Source organism: Palaemon carinicauda, chromosome 3 (assembly GCF_036898095.1).
Source record: "Palaemon carinicauda isolate YSFRI2023 chromosome 3, ASM3689809v2, whole genome shotgun sequence".
NCBI classification, from domain to species: Eukaryota; Metazoa; Arthropoda; class Malacostraca; order Decapoda; family Palaemonidae; genus Palaemon; species Palaemon carinicauda.
The window spans coordinates 132,861,982-132,886,053 of NC_090727.1; the positions used below are offsets into that span (position 1 = coordinate 132,861,982).

Consider the following 24,072-nt stretch of genomic DNA (forward strand, 5'->3'; position numbering starts at 1 on the left):
GTGGCACGTCAAGCTAGCTGAAGCTGCTGCCATTCAACGCTACCAGACGTACGATGTTTATGAAGCCGCCGAAATGGCCTCTATTTTTAACGATATATATATATATATATATATATATATATATATATATATATATATATATATATATATATATATATATATATATATATATATATATATATATATATATATACGTAAACTGAATAATTATGGCCCCAATTTAAAAAGTTGGCTGACTTTAGAGTTATTCGCCAACAGAAAACTAGCCAAATTTAACCCCTCCCAACAATGCAGTAAATCTCTCCTTCTGCTGATAATTCAATGTTTATTATTCTCTTTTCCTAATGATTTGACAGTTTCACAATGGTTCGGTCGATTGAGAACTCCTCCTGAGCCTATTGACGTCAGTAGAAATGCTGAATGCATTCCTGACAAGGCTCTGAAAGACCGACCCTTCGCCTCTCTGCGAAGACAGTAAAAGCTCTGACGGGAGAGAGAACTTTGACGCTGAAACACACTGTTCTCTTCCAAGATTTCATTTGTTTATTCTCCGTTCATTTTGACTTCATGATAATTCTTTCCTATTCTAGTGGCTGGTGAGAGAGAGAGAGAGAGAGAGAGAGAGAGAGAGAGAGAGAGAGAGAGAGACTAGGATAGGAAAGAATGATCATAAATCGAGTCAAAATGAACAGAAAAAAATAATGAAATCTTGGAAGAGAAGTCTGCTTCAGCGCCAAGTTCTCTTTCCCGTCAGAGCCACTTTGAAGATTCCAAGCGAAGCTTTTACTGTCTTTGCAGAGACACGGAGGATGTTTCAGGAATGCATTCAGTATTTCTACTGACGATGAGTAACACCTTGGAGTCGAATCCGAGAGTGCTTTGAAGACTACTTCGGGCCGTTAAGTCTGTTATGGAATTCTGATGACAGAGTGAATTAATTCAAAATAAGGGTAACTGAATGCACTCTATACCGTTAAGAATGGCGATTACAAGTTGTAATGTATTTTATCAAGTGTGTGGCCGAGAGAATTCTCAGGGAATATGTGTTATATCTTTGGCGTCACCTCTATCAATACGATGACCGCTCTAGGGCCTAAGGCTATGAATACACCCAATATCGGTGTGACAAGAGAAACGACAAAGTTGAAGTAAGGAGTTTACATGAGAAATGGAGAAAGGACAGTCATGCCTAACCCTTATTTGGACCATAACAATAATCAGGAAGAGAAGGAGAAGGGAAGGAAGGAAGAGAAACCGAATACCAATCAGGAAGAAAAGGAGGCTGGAAAGGAGAAGCAGGAGAAGGAAAATGAAAACGGGGATGGGAGGCTGGAAAGGAGAAGCAGGAGAAGGAAAATGAAAACGAGGATGGGAGGCTGGAAAGGAGAAGCAGGAGAAGGAAAATGAAAACGAGGATGGGAGTCTGGAAAGGAGAAGCAGGAGAAGGAAAATGAAAACGAGGATCGGAGGCTGGAAAGGAGAAGCAGGAGAAGGAAAATGATAACGAGGATGAGAACAAGAAACATGAAAGAAACCAAAGGGAAGAGGAGGAAAAGAAGATGATTTCCCCAGTCATGAAGAGGAACTGGACAGAAAAATAGAAAAATTAAAGAGAAAAAAGATGTGTTTAAAGGATCGTATAAGGAGACTTGAAAAACAGGTCGTCAAAAAAAATATAGAGAATAAAAAGAAAATCGAAAAACTTGGAAAAGGAGCTTCTACGAAAACAAGAAATCAACGCAAGTTTGATGGGACTTTATGGAAAGAAGGGAAATGAGATAACTAAGAATAGCAAGGATCAGGAGGAGGAGATTAAGAAAAAACAGAATGCAAAGAATCAGATAGAGAAGGAGAATGTAACGGAGGAGGAGAACAAGAAAAAACGGAATGCCAAAAATCAGAAAAAGAAAGAGAAAGGAAAGGACGAGGGGAATAAGAAAAAAAAACAGAATGCAAAGGATCAGAAAGAGGAGGAGAATGGAAAGGAGGAGGAGAATAAGAAAAAACAGAACGCAAAGGATCAGAAGAAGGAGAATGGAAAGAGGGAGGAGAAAAATAATAAAACAGAATGTATATAATCAGATGGAGAAGGAGAATGGAAAGGAGGAGGAGAATAAGAAAAAACAGATTGCAAAGGATCAGAAGGAGAAGGAGAATGGAAAGAAGGAGGAGAATAAGAAAAAACAGAATGCAAAGGATCAGATGGCGAAGGAGATTGGAAAGGAGGAGAATAAGAAAAAAGAGAATGCAAAGGATCAGATGGAGAAGAAGACTAGAAAGGAGGAGGAGAAAAAGAAAAAACAGAATGCAAAGAATCAGAAAGAGGAGAATGGAAAAATAGAGGAGGATAAGAAAAGCAGAATGCAAAGGATCATATAGAGAAGGATATTGCAAATGAGGAGAATAAGAAAAAATTGGAATGTAAAGGATTCTCAGATAGAGAAGGAGATTGCAAATGAGGGGAATAAGAAAAAACAAAAAACAGAATGTAAAGGATTCTCAGATAGAGAAGGAGATTGCAAAGGAGGAGAATAAGTAAAAAAAAAAACAGAATGTAAAGGATTCTCAGATAGAGAAGGAGATTGCAAAGGAGGAGAATAAGAAAAAAACATAATGTAAATGATTCTCAGATAGAGAAGGAGATTGCAAAGGAGGAGAATAAGAAAAAAAAACAGAATGTAAAGGATTCTCAGATAGAGAAGGAGATTGCAAAGGAGGAAAATGAGAAAAAAACCAGAATGTAAAGGATTCTCAGAGAAGGAGATTGCAAATGAGGAGAATAAGAAAAAAAACAGAATGTAAAGGATTCTCAGATAGAGAAGGAGATTGCAAAGGAGGAGATTAAGAAAAAAAAACAGAATGTAAATGATTCTCAGATAGAGAAGAAGATTGCGAAGGAGGAGAATAAGAAAAAAGATACAGAATGTAAAGGATTCTCAGATAGAGAAGGAGATTGCAAAGGAGGAGAATGAGAAAAAAAACAGAATGTAAAGGATTCTCAGAGAAGGAGATTGCGAAGGAGGAGAATAAGAAAAAAAACAGAATGTAAAGGATTCTCAGATAGAGAAGGAGATTGCAAAGGAGGAGAATAAGAAAAAAGAAAAAACAAAAAACAGAATGTAAAGGATTCTCAGATAGAGAAGGCGATTGCAAAGGAGGAGAATAAGAAAAAACAGAATGTAAAGGATCAGATAGAGAAGGATATTGGAAAGGAGGAGAATAAGAAAAAACAGAATGCAAAGAATCAGATAGAGAAGGAGAATGGAAAGGAGGAGGAGAATAAGAAAAAACAGAATGCAAAGAATCAGATAGAGAAGGAGAATGAAAAGGAGGAGGAGAATAAGAAAAAACAGAATGCAAAGAATCAGATAGAGAAGGAGAATGGAAAGGAGGAGGAGAATAAGAAAAAACAGAATGCAAAGAATCAGATAGAGAAGGAGAATGGAAAGGAAGAGGAGAATAAGAAACAACAGAATGCAAAGAATCAGATAGAGAAGGAAAATGGAAAGGAAGAGGAGAATAAGAAACAACAGAATGCAAAGAATTAGATAGTGAAGGAGAATGGAAAGGAGGAGGAGAATAAGAAAAAACAGAATGCAAAGAATCAGATAGAGAAGGAGAATGGAAAGGAGGAGGAGAATAAGAAACAACAGAATGCAAAGAATCAGATAGAGAAGGAGAATGGAAAGGAGGAGGAGAATAAGAAACAACAGAATGCAAAGAATCAGATAGAGAAGGAGAATGAAAAGGAGGAGGAGAATAAGAAACAACAGAATGCAAAGAATCAGATAGAGAAGGAGAATGGAAAGGAGGAGGAGAATAAGAAACAACAGAATGCAAAGAATCAGATAGAGAAGGAGAATGGAAAGGAGGAGGAGAATAAGAAAAAAACAGAATGCAAAGAATCAGATAGAGAAGGAGAATGGAAAGGAGGAGGAGAATAAGCAAAAACAGAATGCAAAGAATCAGATAGAGAAGGAGAATGGAAAGGAGGAGGAGAATAAGAAACAACAGAATGCAAAGGATCAGATAGAGAAGGAGAATGGAAAGGAAGAGGAGAATAAGAAACAACAGAATGCAAAGGATCAGATAGAGAAGGAGAATGGAAAGGAAGAGGAGAATAAGAAACAACAGAATGCAAAGGATCAGATAGAGAAGGAGAATGGAAAGGAAGAGGAGAATAAGAAACAACAGAATGCAAAGGATCAGATAGAGAGGGAGAATGGAAAGGAGGAGGAGAATAAGAAACAACAGAATGCAAAGAATCAGATAGAGAAGGAGAATGGAAAGGAGGAGGAGAATAAGAAACAACAGAATGCAAAGAATCAGATAGAGAAGGAGAATGGAAAGGAGGAAGAGAATAAGAAACAACAGAATGCAAAGAATCAGATAGAGAAGGAGAATGGAAAGGAAGAGGAGAATAAGAAACAACAGAATGCAAAGAATCAGATAGAGAAGGAGAATGAAAAGGAGGAGGAGAATAAGAAAAAACAGAATGCAAAGAATCAGATAGAGAAGGAGAATGGAAAGGAGGAGGAGAATAAGAAAAAACAGAATGCAAAGAATCAGATAGAGAAGGAGAATGGAAAGGAAGAGGAGAATAAGAAACAACAGAATGCAAAGAATCAGATAGAGAAGGAGAATGGAAAGGAAGAGGAGAATAAGAAACAACAGAATGCAAAGAATCAGATAGAGAAGGAGAATGGAAAGGAGGAGGAGAATAAGAAAAAACAGAATGCAAAGAATCAGATAGAGAAGGAGAATGGAAAGGAGGAGGAGAATAAGAAAAAACAGAATGCAAAGAATCAGATAGAGAAGGAGAATGGAAAGGAAGAGGAGAATAAGAAACAACAGAATGCAAAGAATCAGATAGAGAAGGAGAATGGAAAGGAAGAGGAGAATAAGAAACAACAGAATGCAAAGAATCAGATAGAGAAGGAGAATGGAAAGGAGGAGGAGAATAAGAAACAACAGAATGCAAAGAATCAGATAGAGAAGGAGAATGAAAAGGAGGAGGAGAATAAGAAACAACAGAATGCAAAGAATCAGATAGAGAAGGAAAATGGAAAGGAGGAGGAGAATAAGAAACAACAGAATGCAAAGAATCAGATAGAGAAGGAGAATGGAAAGGAGGAGGAGAATAAGAAAAAAACAGAATGCAAAGAATCAGATAGAGAAGGAGAATGGAAAGGAGGAGGAGAATAAGCAAAAACAGAATGCAAAGAATCAGATAGAGAAGGAGAATGGAAAGGAGGAGGAGAATAAGAAACAACAGAATGCAAAGGATCAGATAGAGAAGGAGAATGGAAAGGAAGAGGAGAATAAGAAACAACAGAATGCAAAGGATCAGATAGAGAAGGAGAATGGAAAGGAAGAGGAGAATAAGAAACAACAGAATGCAAAGGATCAGATAGAGAAGGAGAATGGAAAGGAAGAGGAGAATAAGAAACAACAGAATGCAAAGGATCAGATAGAGAGGGAGAATGGAAAGGAGGAGGAGAATAAGAAACAACAGAATGCAAAGAATCAGATAGAGAAGGAGAATGGAAAGGAGGAGGAGAATAAGAAACAACAGAATGCAAAGAATCAGATAGAGAAGGAGAATGGAAAGGAGGAAGAGAATAAGAAACAACAGAATGCAAAGAATCAGATAGAGAAGGAGAATGGAAAGGAAGAGGAGAATAAGAAACAACAGAATGCAAAGAATCAGATAGAGAAGGAGAATGGAAAGGAAGAGGAGAATAAGAAACAACAGAATGCAAAGAATCAGATAGAGAAGGAGAATGGAAAGGAAGAGGAGAATAAGAAACAACAGAATGCAAAGAATCAGATAGAGAAGGAGAATGGAAAGGAGGAGGAGAATAAGAAACAACAGAATGCAAAGAATCAGATAGAGAAGGAGAATGGAAAGGAGGAGGAGAATAAGAAACAACAGAATGCAAAGAATCAGATAGAGAAGGAGAATGGAAAGGAAGAGGAGAATAAGAAACAACAGAATGCAAAGAATCAGATAGAGAAGGAGAATGGAAAGGAGGAGGAGAATAAGAAACAACAGAATGCAAAGAATCAGATAGAGAAGGAGAATGGAAAGGAGGAGGAGAATAAGAAACAACAGAATGCAAAGAATCAGATAGAGAAGGAGAATGGAAAGGAAGAGGAGAATAAGAAACAACAGAATGCAAAGAATCAGATAGAGAAGGAGAATGGAAAGGAAGAGGAGAATAAGAAACAACAGAATGCAAAGAATCAGATAGAGAAGGAGAATGGAAAGGAAGAGGAGAATAAGAAACAACAGAATGCAAAGAATCAGATAGAGAAAGAGAATGGAAAGGAGGAGGAGAATAAGAAAAAACAGAATGCAAAGAATCAGATAGAGAAGGAGAATGGAAAGGAGGAGGAGAATAAGAAAAAAACAGAATGCAAAGAATCAGATAGACAAAGAGAGTGGAAAGGAGGAGGAGAATAAGAAACAACAGAATGCAAAGAATCAGATAGAGAAGGAGAATGGAAAGGAGGAGGAGAATAAGAAACAACAGAATGCAAAGAATCAGATAGAGAAGGAGAATGGAAAGGAGGAGGAGAATAAGAAACAACAGAATGCAAAGAATCAGATAGAGAAGGAGAATGGAAAGGAAGAGTAGAATAAGAAAAAACAGAATGCAAAGAATCAGATAAAGAAGGAGAATGGAAAGGAGGAAGAGAATAAGAAACAACAGAATGCAAAGAATCAGATAGAGAAGGAGAATGGAAAGGAAGAGGAGAATAAGAAACAACAGAATGCAAAGAATCAGATAGAGAAGGAGAATGGAAAGGAAGAGGAGAATAAGAAAAAACAGAATGCAAAGAATCAGATAGAGAAGGAGAATGGAAAGGAAGAGGAGAATAAGAAAAAACAGAATGCAAAGAATCAGATAGAGAAGGAGAATGGAAAGGAAGAGGAGAATAAGAAAAAACAGAATGCAAAGAATCAGATAGAGAAGGAGAATGGAAAGGAAGAGGAGAATAAGAAAAAACAGAATGCAAAGAATCAGATAGAGAAGGAGAATGGAAAGGAAGAGGAGAATAAGAAACAACAGAATGCAAAGAATCAGATAGAGAAGGAGAATGGAAAGGAAGAGGAGAATAAGAAACAACAGAATGCAAAGAATCAGATAGAGAAGGAGAATGGAAAGGAAGAGGAGAATAAGAAACAACAGAATGCAAAGAATCAGATAGAGAAGGAGAATGGAAAGGAAGAGGAGAATAAGAAAAAACAGAATGCAAAGAATCAGATAGAGAAGGAGAATGGAAAGGAAGAGGAGAATAAGAAAAAACAGAATGCAAAGAATCAGATAGAGAAGGAGAATGGAAAGGAAGAGGAGAATAAGAAAAAACAAAATGCAAAGAATCAGATAGAGAAGGAGAATGGAAAGGAAGAGGAGAATAAGAAAAAACAAAATGCAAAGAATCAGATAGAGAAGGAGAATGGAAAGGAAGAGGAGAATAAGAAACAACAGAATGCAAAGAATCAGATAGAGAAGGAGAATGGAAAGGAATAGGAGAATAAGAAACAACAGAATGCAAAGAATCAGATAGAGAAGGAGAATGGAAAGGAGGAGGAGAATAAGAAACAACAGAATGCAAAGAATCAGATAGAGAAGGAGAATGGAAAGGAGGAGGAGAATAAGAAACAACAGAATGCAAAGAATCAGATAGAGAAGGAGAATGGAAAGGAGGAGGAGAATAAGAAACAACAGAATGCAAAGAATCAGATAGAGAAGGAGAATGGAAAGGAGGAGGAGAATAAGAAACAACAGAATGCAAAGAATCAGATAGAGAAGGAGAATGGAAAGGAAGAGGAGAATAAGAAAAAACAAAATGCAAAGAATCAGATAGACAAAGAGAATGGAAAGGAGGAGGAGAATAAGAAAAAACAAAATGCAAAGAATCAGATAGAGAAGGAGAATGGAAAGGAGGAAAAATAAGAAAAAACAGAATGCAAAGAATTATTAAGAGGAGAATGGAAAGAAGGCGGAGAATAAGAAAAAACAGAATACAAAGGATCAGATAGTGAAGGAGAATGGAAAGGAGGGGGAGAATAAGAAACAATAGAACGTAAAGGATCAGATAGAGAAGGAGAATGGAAAGGAGGAGGAGAATAATAAAAAAAACAGAATACCAATAATCAGCAAAAGAGAGAGTGGAAGGGAGGAGAAGGAGAAAAAAAAATAATACTAAGAATCGGAGCAATACGGAGAAGGGGAAGAGAAAAAATAAAGAATAATTAAATAAGGAGAAGGAAGAGAATAGAAAAAGCAAGAAGGTAATAAAGGATAGATAACAATTGATGGAAAAAGAGTATTGACAGAACATCAAAAATCTCTCCAGAAAAGGAGATCAGAAGAGGACAACCAGTCAATGGAACCTTCATTGAACAAGAAATCGTTGATCATATAAATAATGGCACTCCTTCACCATGGGTTAGAGAAAATGACTCCATTTCATGACGGCATAGATGTGACTTGCTCATAGTGAACTATCTACATAACCCTAAAATGCAATTCAGTCTTCCGTATGAATTTCGATTGTGGCAAGTGTTTTATTGGGCCACTTAGTGAATCAAATCACTAGATTCTGGGTTGGATTAAAAGTAATTAAATATATAATGTCCCCTCTATATATTGTCGTATCTTTCAAGACACAAACGAGTGAAGTTTCTGAAAGAGAGGAAGGATAGGGAGGAGGATTATCAGAAAAAGAAGAATGAAAGGAATCAGTAAAGGAAGAGCAGGCAAAGAAGATAACCTACTCCAATCGTCTAAACTCTAAAGGAACAAGAGAAGAATGGAAAGGAGACCTTCTCACATTCCTCACTTGATTCTTCCTCCTCATATTAATCACTTACAACTTCCTCCTTACATTCATCACTTGATTCCTCCTCCTCATATTCATCAATTTATTCTTCCTCCACATATTTATCACTTGATTCTTCCTCCTCACATTTACCACTTGATTCTTCCTCCTCACATTCATCAATTGATTCTTCCTCCTCACATTTACCACTTGATTCTTCCTCCTCACATTTACCACTTGATTCTTCCTCCTCACATTAATCAATTGATTCTTCCTCCTCACATTTACCACTTGATTCTTCCTCCTCACATTCATCAATTGATTCTTCCTCCTCAAATTCATCATTTACACCTTCCTCCTCAAATTCATCACTTGATTCTTCCTCCTCATATTCATCACTTACAACTTCCTACTCATATTCATCACTTACAACTTCCTCCTAACATTCACCACTTAATTCCTCCTCCTCATATTGATCACTTGATTCTTCCGCTTCACATTAATCGCTAGATTCTTCCTCCTCACATTCATCACTTGAATCTTCCTCCTCATATTCATCACTTGATTCTTCCTCCTCATATTCATCACTTGATTCTTCCTCCTAACATTCCTCACTTGATTCTTCCTCCTCACATTCATCACTTGATTTTTTCTCCTAACATTCATCACTTGATTTTATCTCCTCACATTCATCACTTGATTCTTTCGCCTCCCATTCATCACTAGATTCTTTCTCCTCCCATTCATCACTTGATTCTTTCTCCTCATATTCATCACTTGATTCTTTCTCCTCACATTCATCACTTGATTCTTTCACCTCACATTCATCCCTAGATTACTCATATTCATCACTTGATTCTTTCTCCTCATATTCATCACTTGATTCTTCCTCCTCACATTCATCATTTGATTTTTTCTCCTCACATTCATCACTAGAATCTTCCTCCTAACATTCATCACTTGATTCTTTCTCCTCACATTCATCACTTGAATCTTTCTCCTCACATTCATCACTTGATTCTTTCTCGTCACATTCATCACTAGATTCTTGCTCCTCACATTCACCACTTGATTCTCCTCACATTCATTACTTGATTCTTTCTCCTCACATTAATCACTTGATTCTTTCTCCTCACATTCATAACTTGATTCTTTCTCCTCACATTCATCACTAGATTCTTCCTCCTCACATTCATCACTTGATTCTTTCTCCTCACATTCATCACTTGATTCTTCCTCCTCACATTCATCACTTGATTCTTTCTCTTCACATTCATCACTAAATTCTTCCCCCACACATTCATCACTTGATTCTTTCTCCTCACATTCATCACTTGATTCTTCCTCCTCACATTCATCACCAAATTCTTCCTCCTCACATTCATCACTTTATTCTTTCTCCTCACATTCATCACTTGATTCTTTCTCCTCACATTCATCACTTGATTCTTCCTCCTCACATTCATCACCAAATTCTTCCTCCTCACATTCATCACTTGATTCTTGCTCCTCACATTCACCACTTGATTCTCCTCACATTCATTACTTGATTCTTTCTCCTCACATTCATCACTTGATTCTTTCTCCTCACATTCATCACTTGATTCTTCCTCCTCACATTCATCACCAAATTCTTCCTCCTCACATTCACCACTAGATTCTTGCTCCTCACATTCACCACTTGATTCTCCTCACATTCATTACTTGATTCTTTCTCCTCACATTAATCACTTGATTCTTTCTCCTCACATTCATCACTTGATTCTTTCTCCTCACATTCATCACTAGATTCTTCCCCCACACATTCATCACTTGATTCTTCCTCCTCACATTCATCACTTGATTCTTTCTCCTCACATGCATCACTTGATTCTTCCTCCTCACATTCCTCACTTGATTCTTCCTCACATTCATCACTTGATTCTTTCTCCTCACATTCATCACTAGATTCTTCCCCCACACATTCATCACTTGATTCTTCCTCCTCACATTCATCACTTGATTCTTTCTCCTCACATTCATCACTTGATTCTTCCTCCTCATATTCATCACCAAATTCTTCCTCCTCACATTCATCACTTGATTCTTTCTCCTAACATTCATCACTTGATTCTATCTCCTAACATCACTTGATTCTTCCTCCTCACATTCATCACCAAATTCTTCCTCCTCACATTCATCACTTGATTCTTTCTCCTCACATTCATCACTAGATTCTTCCCCCACACATTCATCACTTGATTCTTCCTCCTCACATTCATCACTTGATTCTTTCTCCTCACATTCATCACTAGATTCTCACATTCATCACTAGATTCTTCCCCCACACATTCATCACTTGATTCTTTCTCCTCACATTCATCACTTGATTCTTTCTCACATTCATCACTAAATTCTTCCTCCTCACATTCATCACTAGATTCTTTCTCCTCACATTCATCACTAGATTCTTCTTCCTCACATTCATCACTTTATTCTTCCTGCTCACGTTCACCACTAGATTTTTCCTTCTCACATTCATCAATTGATTCTTCCTCCTCACATTTACCACTTGATTCTTCCTCCTCACATTAATCAATTGATTCTTCCTCCTCACATTTACCACTTGATTCTTCCTCCTCACATTCATCAATTGATTCTTCCTCCTCAAATTCATCATTTACACCTTCCTCCTCAAATTCATCACTTGATTCTTCCTACTCATATTCATCACTTACAACTTCCTACTCATATTCATCACTTACAACTTCCTCCTAACATTTACCACTTAATTCCTCCTCCTCATATTGATCACTTGATTCTTCCGCCTCACATTCATCGCTAGATTCTTCCTCCTCACATTCCTCACTTGAATCTTCCTCCTCATATTCATCACTTGATTCTTCCTCCTCATATTCATCACTTGATTCTTCCTCCTCACATTCATCACTTGATTCTTTCGCCTCCCATTCATCACTAGATTCTTTCTCCTCCCCTTCATCACTTGATTCTTTCTCCTCATATTCATCACTTGATTCTTTCTCCTCACATTCATCAATTGATTCTTTCGCCTCACATTCATCACTAGATTACTCATATTCATCACTTGATTCTTTCTCCTCATATTCATCACTTGATTCTTCCTCCTCACATTCATCATTTGATTTTTTCTCCTCACATTCATCACTAGAATCTTCCTCCTAACATTCATCACTTGATTCTTTCTCCTCACATTCATCACTTGAATCTTTCTCCTCACATTCATCACTTGATTCTTTCTCGTCACATTCATCACTAGATTCTTGCTCCTCACATTCACCACTTGATTCTCCTCACATTCATCACTTGATTCTTTCTCCTCACATTCATCACTTGATTCTTTCTCGTCACATTCATCACTTGATTCTTTCTCCTCACATTCATCACTAGATTCTTCCCCCACACATTCATCACTTGATTCTTCCTCCTCACATTCATCACTTGATTCTTTCTCCTCACATTCATCACTAGATTCTTCCCCCACACATTCATCACTTGATTCTTCCTCCTCACATTCATCACTTGATTCTTTCTCCTCACATTCATCACTTGATTCTTCCTCCTCACATTCATCACCAAATTCTTCCTCCTCACATTCATTACCAAATTCTTCCTCCTCACATTCATCACTTGATTCTTTCTCCTCACATTCATCACTTGATTCTTCCTCCTCACATTCATCACCAAATTCTTCCTCCTCACATTCATCACTTGATTCTTTCTCGTCACATTCATCACTAGATTCTTGCTCCTCACATTCACCACTTGATTCTCCTCACATTCAATACTTGATTCTTTCTACTCACATTAATCACTTGATTCTTTCTCCTCACATTCATCACTTGATTCTTTCTCCTCACATTCATCACTTGATTCTTTCTCCTCACATTCATCACTTGATTCTTCCTCCTCACATTCATCACCAAATTCTTCCTCCTCACATTCATTACCAAATTCTTCCTCCTCACATTCATCACTTGATTCTTTCTCCTCACATTCATCACTTGATTCTTCCTCCTCACATTCATCACCAAATTCTTCCTCCTCACATTCATCACTTGATTCTTTCTCGTCACATTCATCACTAGATTCTTGCTCCTCACATTCACCACTTGATTCTCCTCACATTCAATACTTGATTCTTTCTACTCACATTAATCACTTGATTCTTTCTCCTCACATTCATCACTTGATTCTTTCTCCTCACATTCATCACTTGATTCTTTCTCCTCACATTCATCACTTGATTCTTTCTCCTCACATTCATCACTAGATTCTTCCCCCACACATTCATCACTTGATTCTTCCTCCTCACATTCATCACTTGATTCTTTATCCTCACATTCATCACTTGATTCTTCCTCCTCACATTCATCACCAAATTCTTCCTCCTCACATTCATTACCAAATTCTTCCTCCTCACATTCATCACTTGATTCTTTCTCCTCACATTCATCACTTGATTCTTCCTCCTCACATTCATCACCAAATTCTTCCTCCTCACATTCATCACTTGATTCTTTCTCGTCACATTCATCACTAGATTCTTGCTCCTCACATTCACCACTTGATTCTCCTCACATTCAATACTTGATTCTTTCTACTCACATTAATCACTTGATTCTTTCTCCTCACATTCATCACTTGATTCTTTCTCCTCACATTCATCACTTGATTCTTTCTCCTCACATTCATCACTTGATTCTTCCTCCTCACATTCATCACCAAATTCTTCCTCCTCACATTCATTACCAAATTCTTCCTCCTCACATTCATCACTTGATTCTTTCTCCTCACATTCATAACTTGATTCTTCTTCCTCACATTCATCACCAAATTCTTCCTCCTCACATTCATCACTTGATTCTTTCTCATCACATTCATCACTAGATTCTTGCTCCTCACATTCACCACTTGATTCTCCTCACATTCAATACTTGATTCTTTCTCCTCACATTCATCACTTGATTCTTTCTCCTCACATTCATCACTTGATTCTTTCTCCTCACATTCATCACTTGATTCTTTCTCCTCACATTCATCACTTGATTCTTTCTCCTCACATTCATCACTTGATTCTTTCTCCTCACATTCATCACTAGATTCTTCTCCTCACATTCATCACTTGATTCTTTCTCCTCACATTCATCACTAGATTCTTCCCCCACACATTCATCACTTGATTCTTCCTCCTCACATTCATCACTTGATTCTTTCTCCTCACATTCATCACTTGATTCTTCCTCCTCACATTCATCACCAAATTCTTCCTCCTCACATTCATCACTTGATTCTTTCTCCTCACATTCATCACTAGATTCTTCCCCCACACATTCATCACTTGATTCTTCCTCCTCACATTCATCACTTGATTCTTTCTCCTCACATTCATCACTTGATTCTTCCTCCTCACATTCATCACCAAATTCTTCCTCCTCACATTCATCACTTGATTCTTTCTCCTCACATTCATCACTTGAATCTTTCTCCTCACATTCATCACTTGATTCTTCCTCCTCACATTCATCACCAAATTCTTCCTCCTCACATTCATCACTTGATTCTTTCTCCTCACATTCATCACTAGATTCTTCCCCCACACATTCATCACTTGATTCTTCCTCCTCACATTCATCACTTGATTCTTCCTCCTCACATTCATCACTTGATTCTTCCTCCTCACATTCATCACTTGATTCTTTCTCCTCACATTCATCACTTGATTCTTTCTCACATTCATCACTAAATTCTTCCTCCTCACATTCATCACTAGATTCTTTCTCCTCACATTCATCACTAGATTCTTCTTCCTCACATTCATCACTTACTTCTTTCTTCTCACATTCATCACTTGATTCTTCCTCCTCACATTCATCACTAGATTCCTTCTCCTCACATTCATCACTATATTCTTTCTCCTCCCATTCATCACTTGATTCTTTCTCCTCACATTCATCACTAGATTCTTCCTCCTCACATCCATCACTTAATTCTTTCTTCTCACATTCATCACTTGAATCTTCCTCCTCACATTCATCACTAGATTCTTCCTCCTCACATTCATCACTTGATTCTTCTTCCTTACATTCATCACTAGATTCTCCCTTCTCACATTCATCACTAGATTCTTCCTCCTCACATTCATCACTTTATTCTTCCTGCTCACATTCATCATTTGATTCTTTCTGCTCACATTCATCACTTGATTCTACCTCAGCACATTCATTGCTTGTTTCTTCCTCCTCACATTCATCACTTTATTCTTCCTGCTCACGTTCACCACTAGATTTTTCCTTCTCACATTCATCAATTTATTCTTCCTCCTGACATTCATCACTTGAAGTCTCCCTCTTCTTAAATACACCAGAATTCTCCACTTTATTTAATCCCCTCAAATGACGCTTCTTAAATCGACCAGAATACTCCCCTTTCTTAAATCCACCAGAATCCTCCCCTTTTTTAAATCCACGAGAATCCTCCCCTTTTTTAAATCCACCAGAATCCTCCCCCTTTTTTAAATCCGCCAGAATCCTCCCCTTTTTTAAATCCACCAGAATCCTCCCCTTTCTTAAATCCACCAGAATCCTCCCCTTTCTTAAATCCACCAGAATCCTCCTTTTTTAAATCCACGAGAATCCTCCCCTTTTTTAAATCCACGAGAATCCTCCCCTTTTTTAAATCCACCAGAATCCTCCCCTTTCTTAAATCCACCAGAATCCTCCCCTTTCTTAAATCCACCAGAATCCTCCCCTTTTTTAAATCCACGAGAATCCTCCCCTTTTTTAAATCCACGAGAATCCTCCCCTTTTTTAAATCCACCAGAATCCTCCCCTTTTTTTAAATCCAACAGAATCCTCCCCTTTTTTAACCCTGGATAGGTACGGTCCTCGGACACCCCTTTAAGGGTATACTCGGACGCGAACGACCCCGACGCCAAAAAAAATTCTTGAAAAATCAGTTTTTGCAGTAACCTCCTTTTTTCTTTTGCCAAAAAAAACTTCAATGAATGCTTAAAACAACTGTAAAGATAAATACTACTCATCTGCAGAAAAACTATTTATTATAAATATTTTAAAAAATTAAGTAGAAAAAAAAAAGACCTGACATAAAAATTCATAAAAAAGTTTATACATATATACACAAATCCTTTTAGGAATTGATTCTTGAATGTTTAGGACACATCTTGATGTATTTTGGATGAAGTCAGACCCATGGAGGTGAAGATCTGAAATGAGAAAAAAAGGGTAACTTTTTTTGGCCAAAAAAAATTGTCCAAATTTCATGAATTTTTTTGGGTACCCAAATGAAATAGGAAGTGGCTAATTTTTTTAGGGAATAAACATATGTTATCCTAAAATAGAAATATGTAAAAAAATCTTCATTATTTTGTAAATTACATTTATATCAGGGGCCATATCTAAAGGTAATTTTTTGAGTACTTGGAAATTTCGTAAAAAAATACATATATTTAATATATAATATGATATTTATGCAGGTAAAAATATACCAAAATATCACAAATTCTATAGGGAACAAGAATATATATAGATAGGGCAGCTTACGCTTCGGATATGTCCACAAAATGGCCGCCAACCACACTGACTCAGACTCCCTAATCTGCCACTTGAAATGTAGGAAGGGTATGTCAATTTCAAGGTGTTATTTACTAATCTAATTATTATTGGATATGCATAAAAATTGTATGGTGGGTTGCTGGATAATTATCGATTATTTTACGCCTATAAAATTAAAATTCTGACCCAAAAAATTTTTTTTGAAGGGAAATAAAATCGAAAAAAAAAATGTAAAACAATATTTTAGCTAAAAAAATTTGATGATATTCAATCAAAAAAAAAGTAAACAAAATTTTCCGACAAATAAACATCTAGAGGAATCATTACTCTGTGATAGTTCCTTAGTACGTAGTAATTTTGAAAGAATTGGGAAAAAACGAAAAAATGGCAATCACCGGAAAATCGAACACATACCTATATATACGCCATATCTGGCTAAAAAAAAGATAGGCATGGGTAGCCAGATCATCTAGAAACACTTTCCAACACTATAAAAATATAAGTTTTGCGGCACTACTTGCCAATTCCTTACGGTAACATGACTAAGCAAAAAAATGCAAAACAAATAAAAAGGGGCACTCGTGGAAAAATGGCCATTCTAATATACGGCATTTCAGAAAAAAAAAATTTCAGCCACGTGCTAGGCAAACCCTCAAGGCATATTTTCCGACAAATAAACATATAAATGAGATATTACTCTGTGATAGTTCCTTAGTACGTAGTAATTTTGAAAGAAATGGGAAAAAACGAAAAAATGGCAATCACAGGAAAATCGAACACATACTTATATATACGCCATATCTGGCTAAAAAAAAAATAGGCATGGGTAGCCAGATCATCTAGAAACACTTTCCAACACTATAAAAATATAAGTTTTGCGACACTACTTGCCAATTCCTTACGGTAACATGACTAAGCAAAAAAATGCAAAACAAATAAAAAGGGGCACTCGCGGAAAAATACCCAACATTCTAATATACGGCATCTCAGATAAAAAAAAAAGACATGCACGTGTTAGCCCAACCATCAAGGCACACTTTCAAACACATAAACATGAAAAAAAAATCAATAATATACGGCAATTCCTTACTACGTAGTAAATTTTTACAAATATTGAAAAAAAAACAGAAATTGGCAACCGCAGTTAAATACCCAATATACCAATAACTACGTCGTATCTGACAAAAACAAAATCACGCATGGGTAGCCAGATCATCTAGACACACTTTCCAACATTAAAAAAGCAAAAGTTTTACGACACTATTTCGTAATATCTTACGGAAAAATGACTTGGCAAAAAAATTAAAAAAAATTAAAAAGGGACACTCGCGGTAAAATGCCCGACATTCTAATATACGACATCTCAGATAAAAAAAAAGACATGCACGTGTTAGCCCAACCATCAAGGCACACTTTCTAACACATAAACATGAAAAAAAAATGAATAATATACGGCAATTCCTTACTACGTAGTAATTTTTACAAATATTGAAAAAAAAACAGAAATTGGTAACCGCAGTTAAATACCCAATATACCAATAACTACGTCGTATCTGACAAAAACAAAGTCATGCATGGGTAGCCAGATCATCTAGACACACTTTCCAACACTAAACAAGCAAAAGTTTTACGACACTATTTGGCAATATCTTACGGAAAAATGACTTGGCAAAAAAATGAAAAAAAATGAAAAAGGGGCACTCGCGGTAAAATGGTCCTCGTGGTGATGAACGACATTTTAACTAAAAAAAAAAACATGCACATGGTAGCCAAACAATCCACCAAGACTTTCCACAACTGATAACCTATACAAGTTGCACCATTCTACGACAATTTCATAATACGTAATAACTTTGATAATTATGCAAACTACCTCAGAAGGGTAAACTCGGACGCGAACGACCCCGACGCGTCTCAGAAATCGGGGAAGGAGTACAGCTACAGCAATGCACATCTGGACACTACTAGAGCGTGTAGGGGAGACACCTCCTGCAGGTCGATCACCCACAAATTCAGTCACAGGGGTGAGTCACGTGAGAAAAACCTGTTTTTTTTTGACGCTCGGGGTCGCAAACGACCCACCGTACCTATCCAGGGTTAAATCCACCAGAATCCTCCCCTTTTTTTTTAAATCCAACAGAATCCTCCCCTTTTATAAATCCAACAGAATCCTCCCCTTTTATAAATCCACCAGAATCCTCCCCTTTCTTAAATCTACCCTTCTCACAACCACCACCAGATATTCAAGATGAGCTTCGGAAGCATGATGAAGAATGGGAGGAAAAGAACGACGTCCCGGGATCCTGAAAAATTGTCGTGCTAGAGAGGTATCTTGACATAAATTTACCGGACCCGCTTCACCCTATGTGCCGTCTGTTGCATAAAATGCATATTGGCGTGAAATTTGAATGGGAGTCCAGGGAGCGATACATTGAAGGGTTAAATATACCAGACTAAAAAAAAGAATGGTTGATGCCCTTTAACAGATTTAAGTTCTTTGTAAAGGATAAATACCCCAAAGTAAACCTGTCGCCACAGCAGGTCTACGAGGCAATGACTGAACTCTATAAACCGTGGAATTTGAAAGGTTACCATCCTGTGACATACAATTGTCAGTCCATGGTAAGAGAGCCTCTACAAAGTTTAGGAGTTGAAATCTCTAATCCAAACAAGCTTTTAAGACCGAGAGGAACTTTTCCTCCTGAAGGTATACAAGGAACTTCCCTTCTTCTTCTTCTTTGTCTGCATCTTTTCCCACTTCTATGTGGGGTCGATGTTTCTGGCCAGCGTTCTCCATCTACCTCTGTCCCACACTTTATTACCGGTTAATCCCTTTGATCGAAGGTCATCCTTAATACAGTCCATCCACCTTCGTTTTGGTCTCCCTCTCCTTTTCGATCCCTATACTCCATTTCCATCACTCTCCTCCCAATATACTGATCATCTCTTCTCATGACATGACCATACCACCTCAGTCTACTTTCTTGGATCTTATCTGATAGTTCTCTAACTCCTGTGGTACCCCTAATTACCTCATTCCGTATCTTATCTCTTCTTGTCACCCCACAGATCCATCTTAACAATCTCATCTCTGCCACACCCAGTTTCTTCTCATCTGCCTTCTTTATTGCCAACATCTCCGCTCCATACATCATTGCCGGTCTCACAATTGTTTTGTGTAGTTTACCTTTGAACTTAACGTTACCCTATTTTCCTGTCACATAGGAGTCCACGCACTTTTTTCCAATTCCTCCATCCTGCTTGTATTCTGTGGTTTATTTCTGCCCCCAGATCACCATCCTCTGCAACTGTTGATCCTAAATACTTGAAATTTTCAACTCTTTCTAATCTCTCTCCTTGTAAACTAGCTTCCCCATTCTCCCCATTTTTCAATCTCAAATACTCTGTCTTTTTTCTGCTGATCTTCAATCCTCTATTACTGGAATAGCAGCATTGAAAGAGAGATACCCCTTCCATGACACTAACTAAGGAAGACTGTCCACTTTGCCTGGTATACTGTTGCAGAGGATCTTTGCAGGTACCCAGACATCCAACTCGTTGCAAAAAGCCTTTCTGAGAGAAGAGATGCTGGATAGTCTCCAGGCATGAAGACGAAGAGAAGTTACTGCTTGGTGAAAGTTGTTCACGTGTGGTTGTCTGAGTAGATCTGGTCGTGAAGGGAGGTCCCTCGGGAGCTCTATCAGGAGGGGGCAGAAGGTACGGGAACCATATTGTGTGATACCATAGCAGAGCTATGAGCATCATGAATAGGTTGTTGGATACTCTGGTTTTGTTGAGCACCCTTCTCATTAGACAGAACGGCAAAGACGTACACGTCGATGTTGTCCCACCGTTGTTGGAGTGCATCTTGCCAGAGAGCCTGAGGGTCCAGGACTGGGGAGCAGTAAAGTGGGACCCTGAAGTTCAGGGACGTCACGAACAGCTGCACAGTCGGGAAAACCCCTAAAGTCAGGACTTTGTTGGCTATCAGATGATTCAAAGACCATTCAGAGCCCACTATCTGAGTCACTCTGCTCAGATTGTCTGCGAGCACATTCCTCTTGCCTGAAATGAAGCGAGCTGATAGGGATATCGAATGTTGTTCTGTCCATCTTAGTCTCTCTACGGCTAGATAGCATAGGAGCTGCAAAATGATACCACCTTGTTTGTTTATGTACGTCACTACTGTGGTGTTGTTACTCATCAATACCACAGAGTGATCTGCCAGGAACTGTTGAAGAGCTAGAAAGGCTGCTCTCATCTCTCAAGAGATTTATGTATTAGTACCTTTCGGCCTCGGACCATAGCCCGTGTGGTGCAGCATCTGGGCCCACAACCCTTCTTTTGATGCACCTGTATAGATAATCAATTCCGGGGGAGAGACGAGGTCTGTCCCTCTTCGGAGGTTCTCTTCTGTTACCCACCAATGAAGGTCCACCCTCTGCTCCTGTCTCATGGGAACAATAGTATACGGGTAGCCGGTATGTTGGCTCCACCTGAAAATCAGTTGCCACTAGAGAGATCGAATCTTGAGACGACTGTTGGGAACTAGATGGACCAGGGATACTAGGTGACCTAGGAGACACAACCACTACTGGGCTGAAAGCTCTTCTCATCTGAGGAAGGGGCTTGCCACTTCCTCAGTCTGTGCACTCTGTCGTCTGATGGAGACTTTCTGAAGCTTGGTGTTTATTAACAAACCCAGGTATACCAGTATTTGAGAGGGAAGCAATGAGGACTTCTCGTGATTTATCATGATCCTCGGGTCCTGACAAAACGCGAGTCGACTGTCTCGGTGTTGAAGAAGGATCTCCATCAAGTTTGCTAGACTCAGCCAATCGTCGAGGTATCGAAGGAGACGAATGCCGATTCTGTGAGCTCAGGGCAAACACTCTCTTGAAGAACTGAGGAGTTGTTGAAAGGCCAAAGCACAGCACTTTGAACTGGTATTGCCTGTATGATCCGGAGATACTTCCTTGAAGACGGATGGATTGGGATCTGGAAGTATGCGTCTATGAGATCCTGAGGCCTTGCTGCTTGAATGAGTGTCTACCATCTCCATCCTGAAAGGAGTTTGTAGGATAAACTTGTTCAGAGTTGAGAGATCGATGACTGGTCCCCAGCCTCCTGTTACCTGTAACTATCTTGTTACCTAAAAACCTCAGGTTTCCTTGTTACCATTGCTGTATGCAATCACTGAATGTCTAAGTTCACGTTAAATCATTTTCACTTCATCCCTTCATGATTATTTATTACATCTAATTATTATATTTCAGAAGCATATGATTCCTTGGTTTTATTATTAAACAATTATTATGCTGTTCATTTCCATGTTTTATTCAACTTCAAACAAGTAAGTTTTCGCTTACTCATTTAAATTAGTTAAGTATTTAGAATCTGTTATAAGATTTATCTGTGCAGAATCAAATTTTAGTTTAATTATCATTTTGGCTTACCATTAACATTTGTTTTTAAGTATTATGAGAGTTATGCAGGAAATGGAAAAATCAAAGTGATTAACAATAAAAAATATCTAATTGACCGAACACAATACATATGTAATTAACCATTACCAATAAGTCAGTGACTGAATTATGGTTGCGTGAGCAGTGATGACACAATATATATAAACCCAAACCCCAAACTCCAAAACATAAGTTCCACACACATTTATGACAAATTCGTAGATAATTTGTATTTTTCCATAACTAATCCAAACTGGAATTATTTACATATGGATATATCTTTTAGCAAAGCTGGAAGGTAGCCAATTAAACTTTTTGGTGTGACCTGGGTAGGGGGTGGCTAGTGGTACCAGCTACCTGTATATATACTCACGGAGTGGTGAAACTTGCCATAGACATTGACAAACATTGTTGTTCACGGTCATTTTATGTTGATTTTCTCTTTTTCAGTGAATTGTGCTTCTTCATTGACGCTCCCATGCGATCATGCCCTGGTTTCCAGGGTTGCCCTTGCGGGCTTCATGTTGTCAGTGGAGTTCCGACGAATGTAGGGAGTGACGCAGGATGAGGAGTGCTAGGCGCGGTCACACTCTCTCAGGTTCTAACTCAGAGGCGAAGCGAAAGCGAGTTTCCTCTTTTTTTTTTTTTTGCACTCTCCTGCACCTCTTTCCGAAGCTCTTCCTTGACAGTCTTTCTCCGGAAGATGACCGTGTAGGAGCGCAGTCCCCTTAACCCCTGGCCGATCTCAGGGACTTGGGGGGGGGGGGGTTATCGCTTCCCCTAGAGAAATAACTTCTCCTTCTGTCGCTAATATGCTCTTCTTTATTTAAGACGTTTTGCAGGCTTGGCCGTCCTTGGGGATTTTTCACCTGTTGCTAACATCGCCCTGGGCATTTGCGAGGTTCTCCTTTCACCCTCCGGACTACCTCCTGCTGATGCAAGCCTTTTACGCCATCCTGTGGCATCGTCGTCTCCTAATTTACAGACCATATTTTCTCCCTTTAGGAATGTTTCCAGCCCGCAGGCTAACCTTCCTACTGCTGCTGCAGACGGTCTCCAGGTGGACAGTACTTCATCTGATCATCGATCGTAGGGATGAGACTCATCACCTCGTCTTCCTGGTCAGTCAGGATGTCGTTCTCGACAATCCAATGATGATCACAGGGGCGAGACTCTTCACCTCCTCTTCCTGGTCGGTCAGAATGTCGTTCGCAACACTCCAATGATGAGATTGGATTTTCTTCTGATCAACGATTGCAGGAACAAGACTCAGCGACTCGTCTTCCTGGTTGGTCACCCTTGTGATGTCGTTCGCGACAATCCAATGATGAGAAAAGAATTTATTCTGTTCCAAGATCGCAGGGGCGAGACTCAACACCTCTTCTTTCTGGTCAGTCAGGATGTCGTTCGCGACAATCCGATGTTAACATAAGAGGTCAAAGGTTATCACGATCTCAACGCTATTCTTCACGAAGATGTCATAACTCTAGGGCTAAACGCTCACAAGAGCGAAGGTTATCACGATCTCGGCGTTCTTCTTTCCGGAGACGTTCTAATAAAGAGTTTAAGATTACGAATTATACGATCACGAGATTTAATCTCATGTTCACGAAATTTACGATCACGAGATTTAAGCTCATGTTCACGAGATTTACGATCACGAGATTTAAGCTCATGTTCACGAGATTTACGCACACTATCTCGAGATACACGATCTCAGTCACGATTTGGCTGCTTAGACACCTTTTTTGAGGACCCTTCTGGTCTACTTGTCGAGGGATTGGTGGGCTGCAGCTGTTACTTGGGAAGAAGAGAAGCCTTCCCATAGGGCCTGGTCATCAAAGCGCTGTGAAGGAGAGAATCCGTAGTGGATTTCCTCCAACACTCACCAGCCCTCTCGACTTTATCCTGCTTAAATAGGGAGATTCCTTCTAGAGTTCCTGGGCCTGGACATTTCAGATCTAGGAACTTGCCTGTGAAACCTTTTAATCACGACATAAACATGAAGTCATATTGGCCGTCCAAGAAAAATGAAAAAGGTCCCAGGATCATGGGTGCTTACCGAAACTGGTCTTCTGTGACGTCAGACAAAACTTACCTCTTTTTATGCAACTTTTGCTGAGACCAATGCTTGCAAGATACAAGCCTAGCCAATCAGCGACATCCACACCACTCGGAGTTAT

The 24,072-nt window shown here is 38.6% G+C and overlaps 2 protein-coding genes across 2 annotated transcripts; one reads left to right on the forward strand and one right to left on the reverse strand.

Moving 5' to 3' along the window:
- The first annotated feature begins 1,748 nt into the window (after positions 1 to 1,748).
- Positions 1,749 to 2,078, forward strand: LOC137634173 (uncharacterized). Its single transcript, XM_068366441.1, has one exon. It carries the CDS (start codon positions 1,749 to 1,751, stop codon positions 2,076 to 2,078), a length of 330 nt encoding a protein of 109 aa, XP_068222542.1.
- Positions 2,079 to 9,487: 7,409 nt separating this feature from the next.
- Positions 9,488 to 20,186, reverse strand: LOC137634179 (uncharacterized). Its single transcript, XM_068366450.1, has 13 exons — positions 19,893 to 20,186; positions 14,516 to 14,981; positions 13,603 to 13,770; positions 13,310 to 13,423; positions 12,855 to 12,968; positions 12,508 to 12,621; positions 11,597 to 11,875; positions 11,160 to 11,281; positions 10,804 to 10,924; positions 10,379 to 10,519; positions 10,032 to 10,199; positions 9,793 to 9,906; positions 9,488 to 9,642 (listed from the first exon to the last, which is right to left on the reverse strand). Exons 1-13 carry the CDS (start codon positions 20,184 to 20,186, stop codon positions 9,488 to 9,490), a joined length of 2,370 nt encoding a protein of 789 aa, XP_068222551.1.
- Positions 20,187 to 24,072: the final 3,886 nt, after the last annotated feature.

Coding starts and splice junctions, on each gene's coding strand:
- LOC137634173 (XM_068366441.1), top strand. CDS start 1,749: ATGGGACTTTATGGAAAGAAGGGAAATGAGATAACTAAGAATAGCAAG.
- LOC137634179 (XM_068366450.1), bottom strand. CDS start 20,186: ATGCTCATAGCTCTGCTATGGTATCACACAATATGGTTCCCGTACCTT. Junction 14,982..19,892: donor TAGTTAGTGTCATGGAAGGG/GTATCTCTCTTT, acceptor GAATGTGAGGAG/GAAGAATCTAGTGATGAATG. Junction 9,907..10,031: donor ATGTGAGGAGAAAGAATCAA/GTGATGAATGTG, acceptor GAATGTGAGGAG/AATCAAGTGGTGAATGTGAG.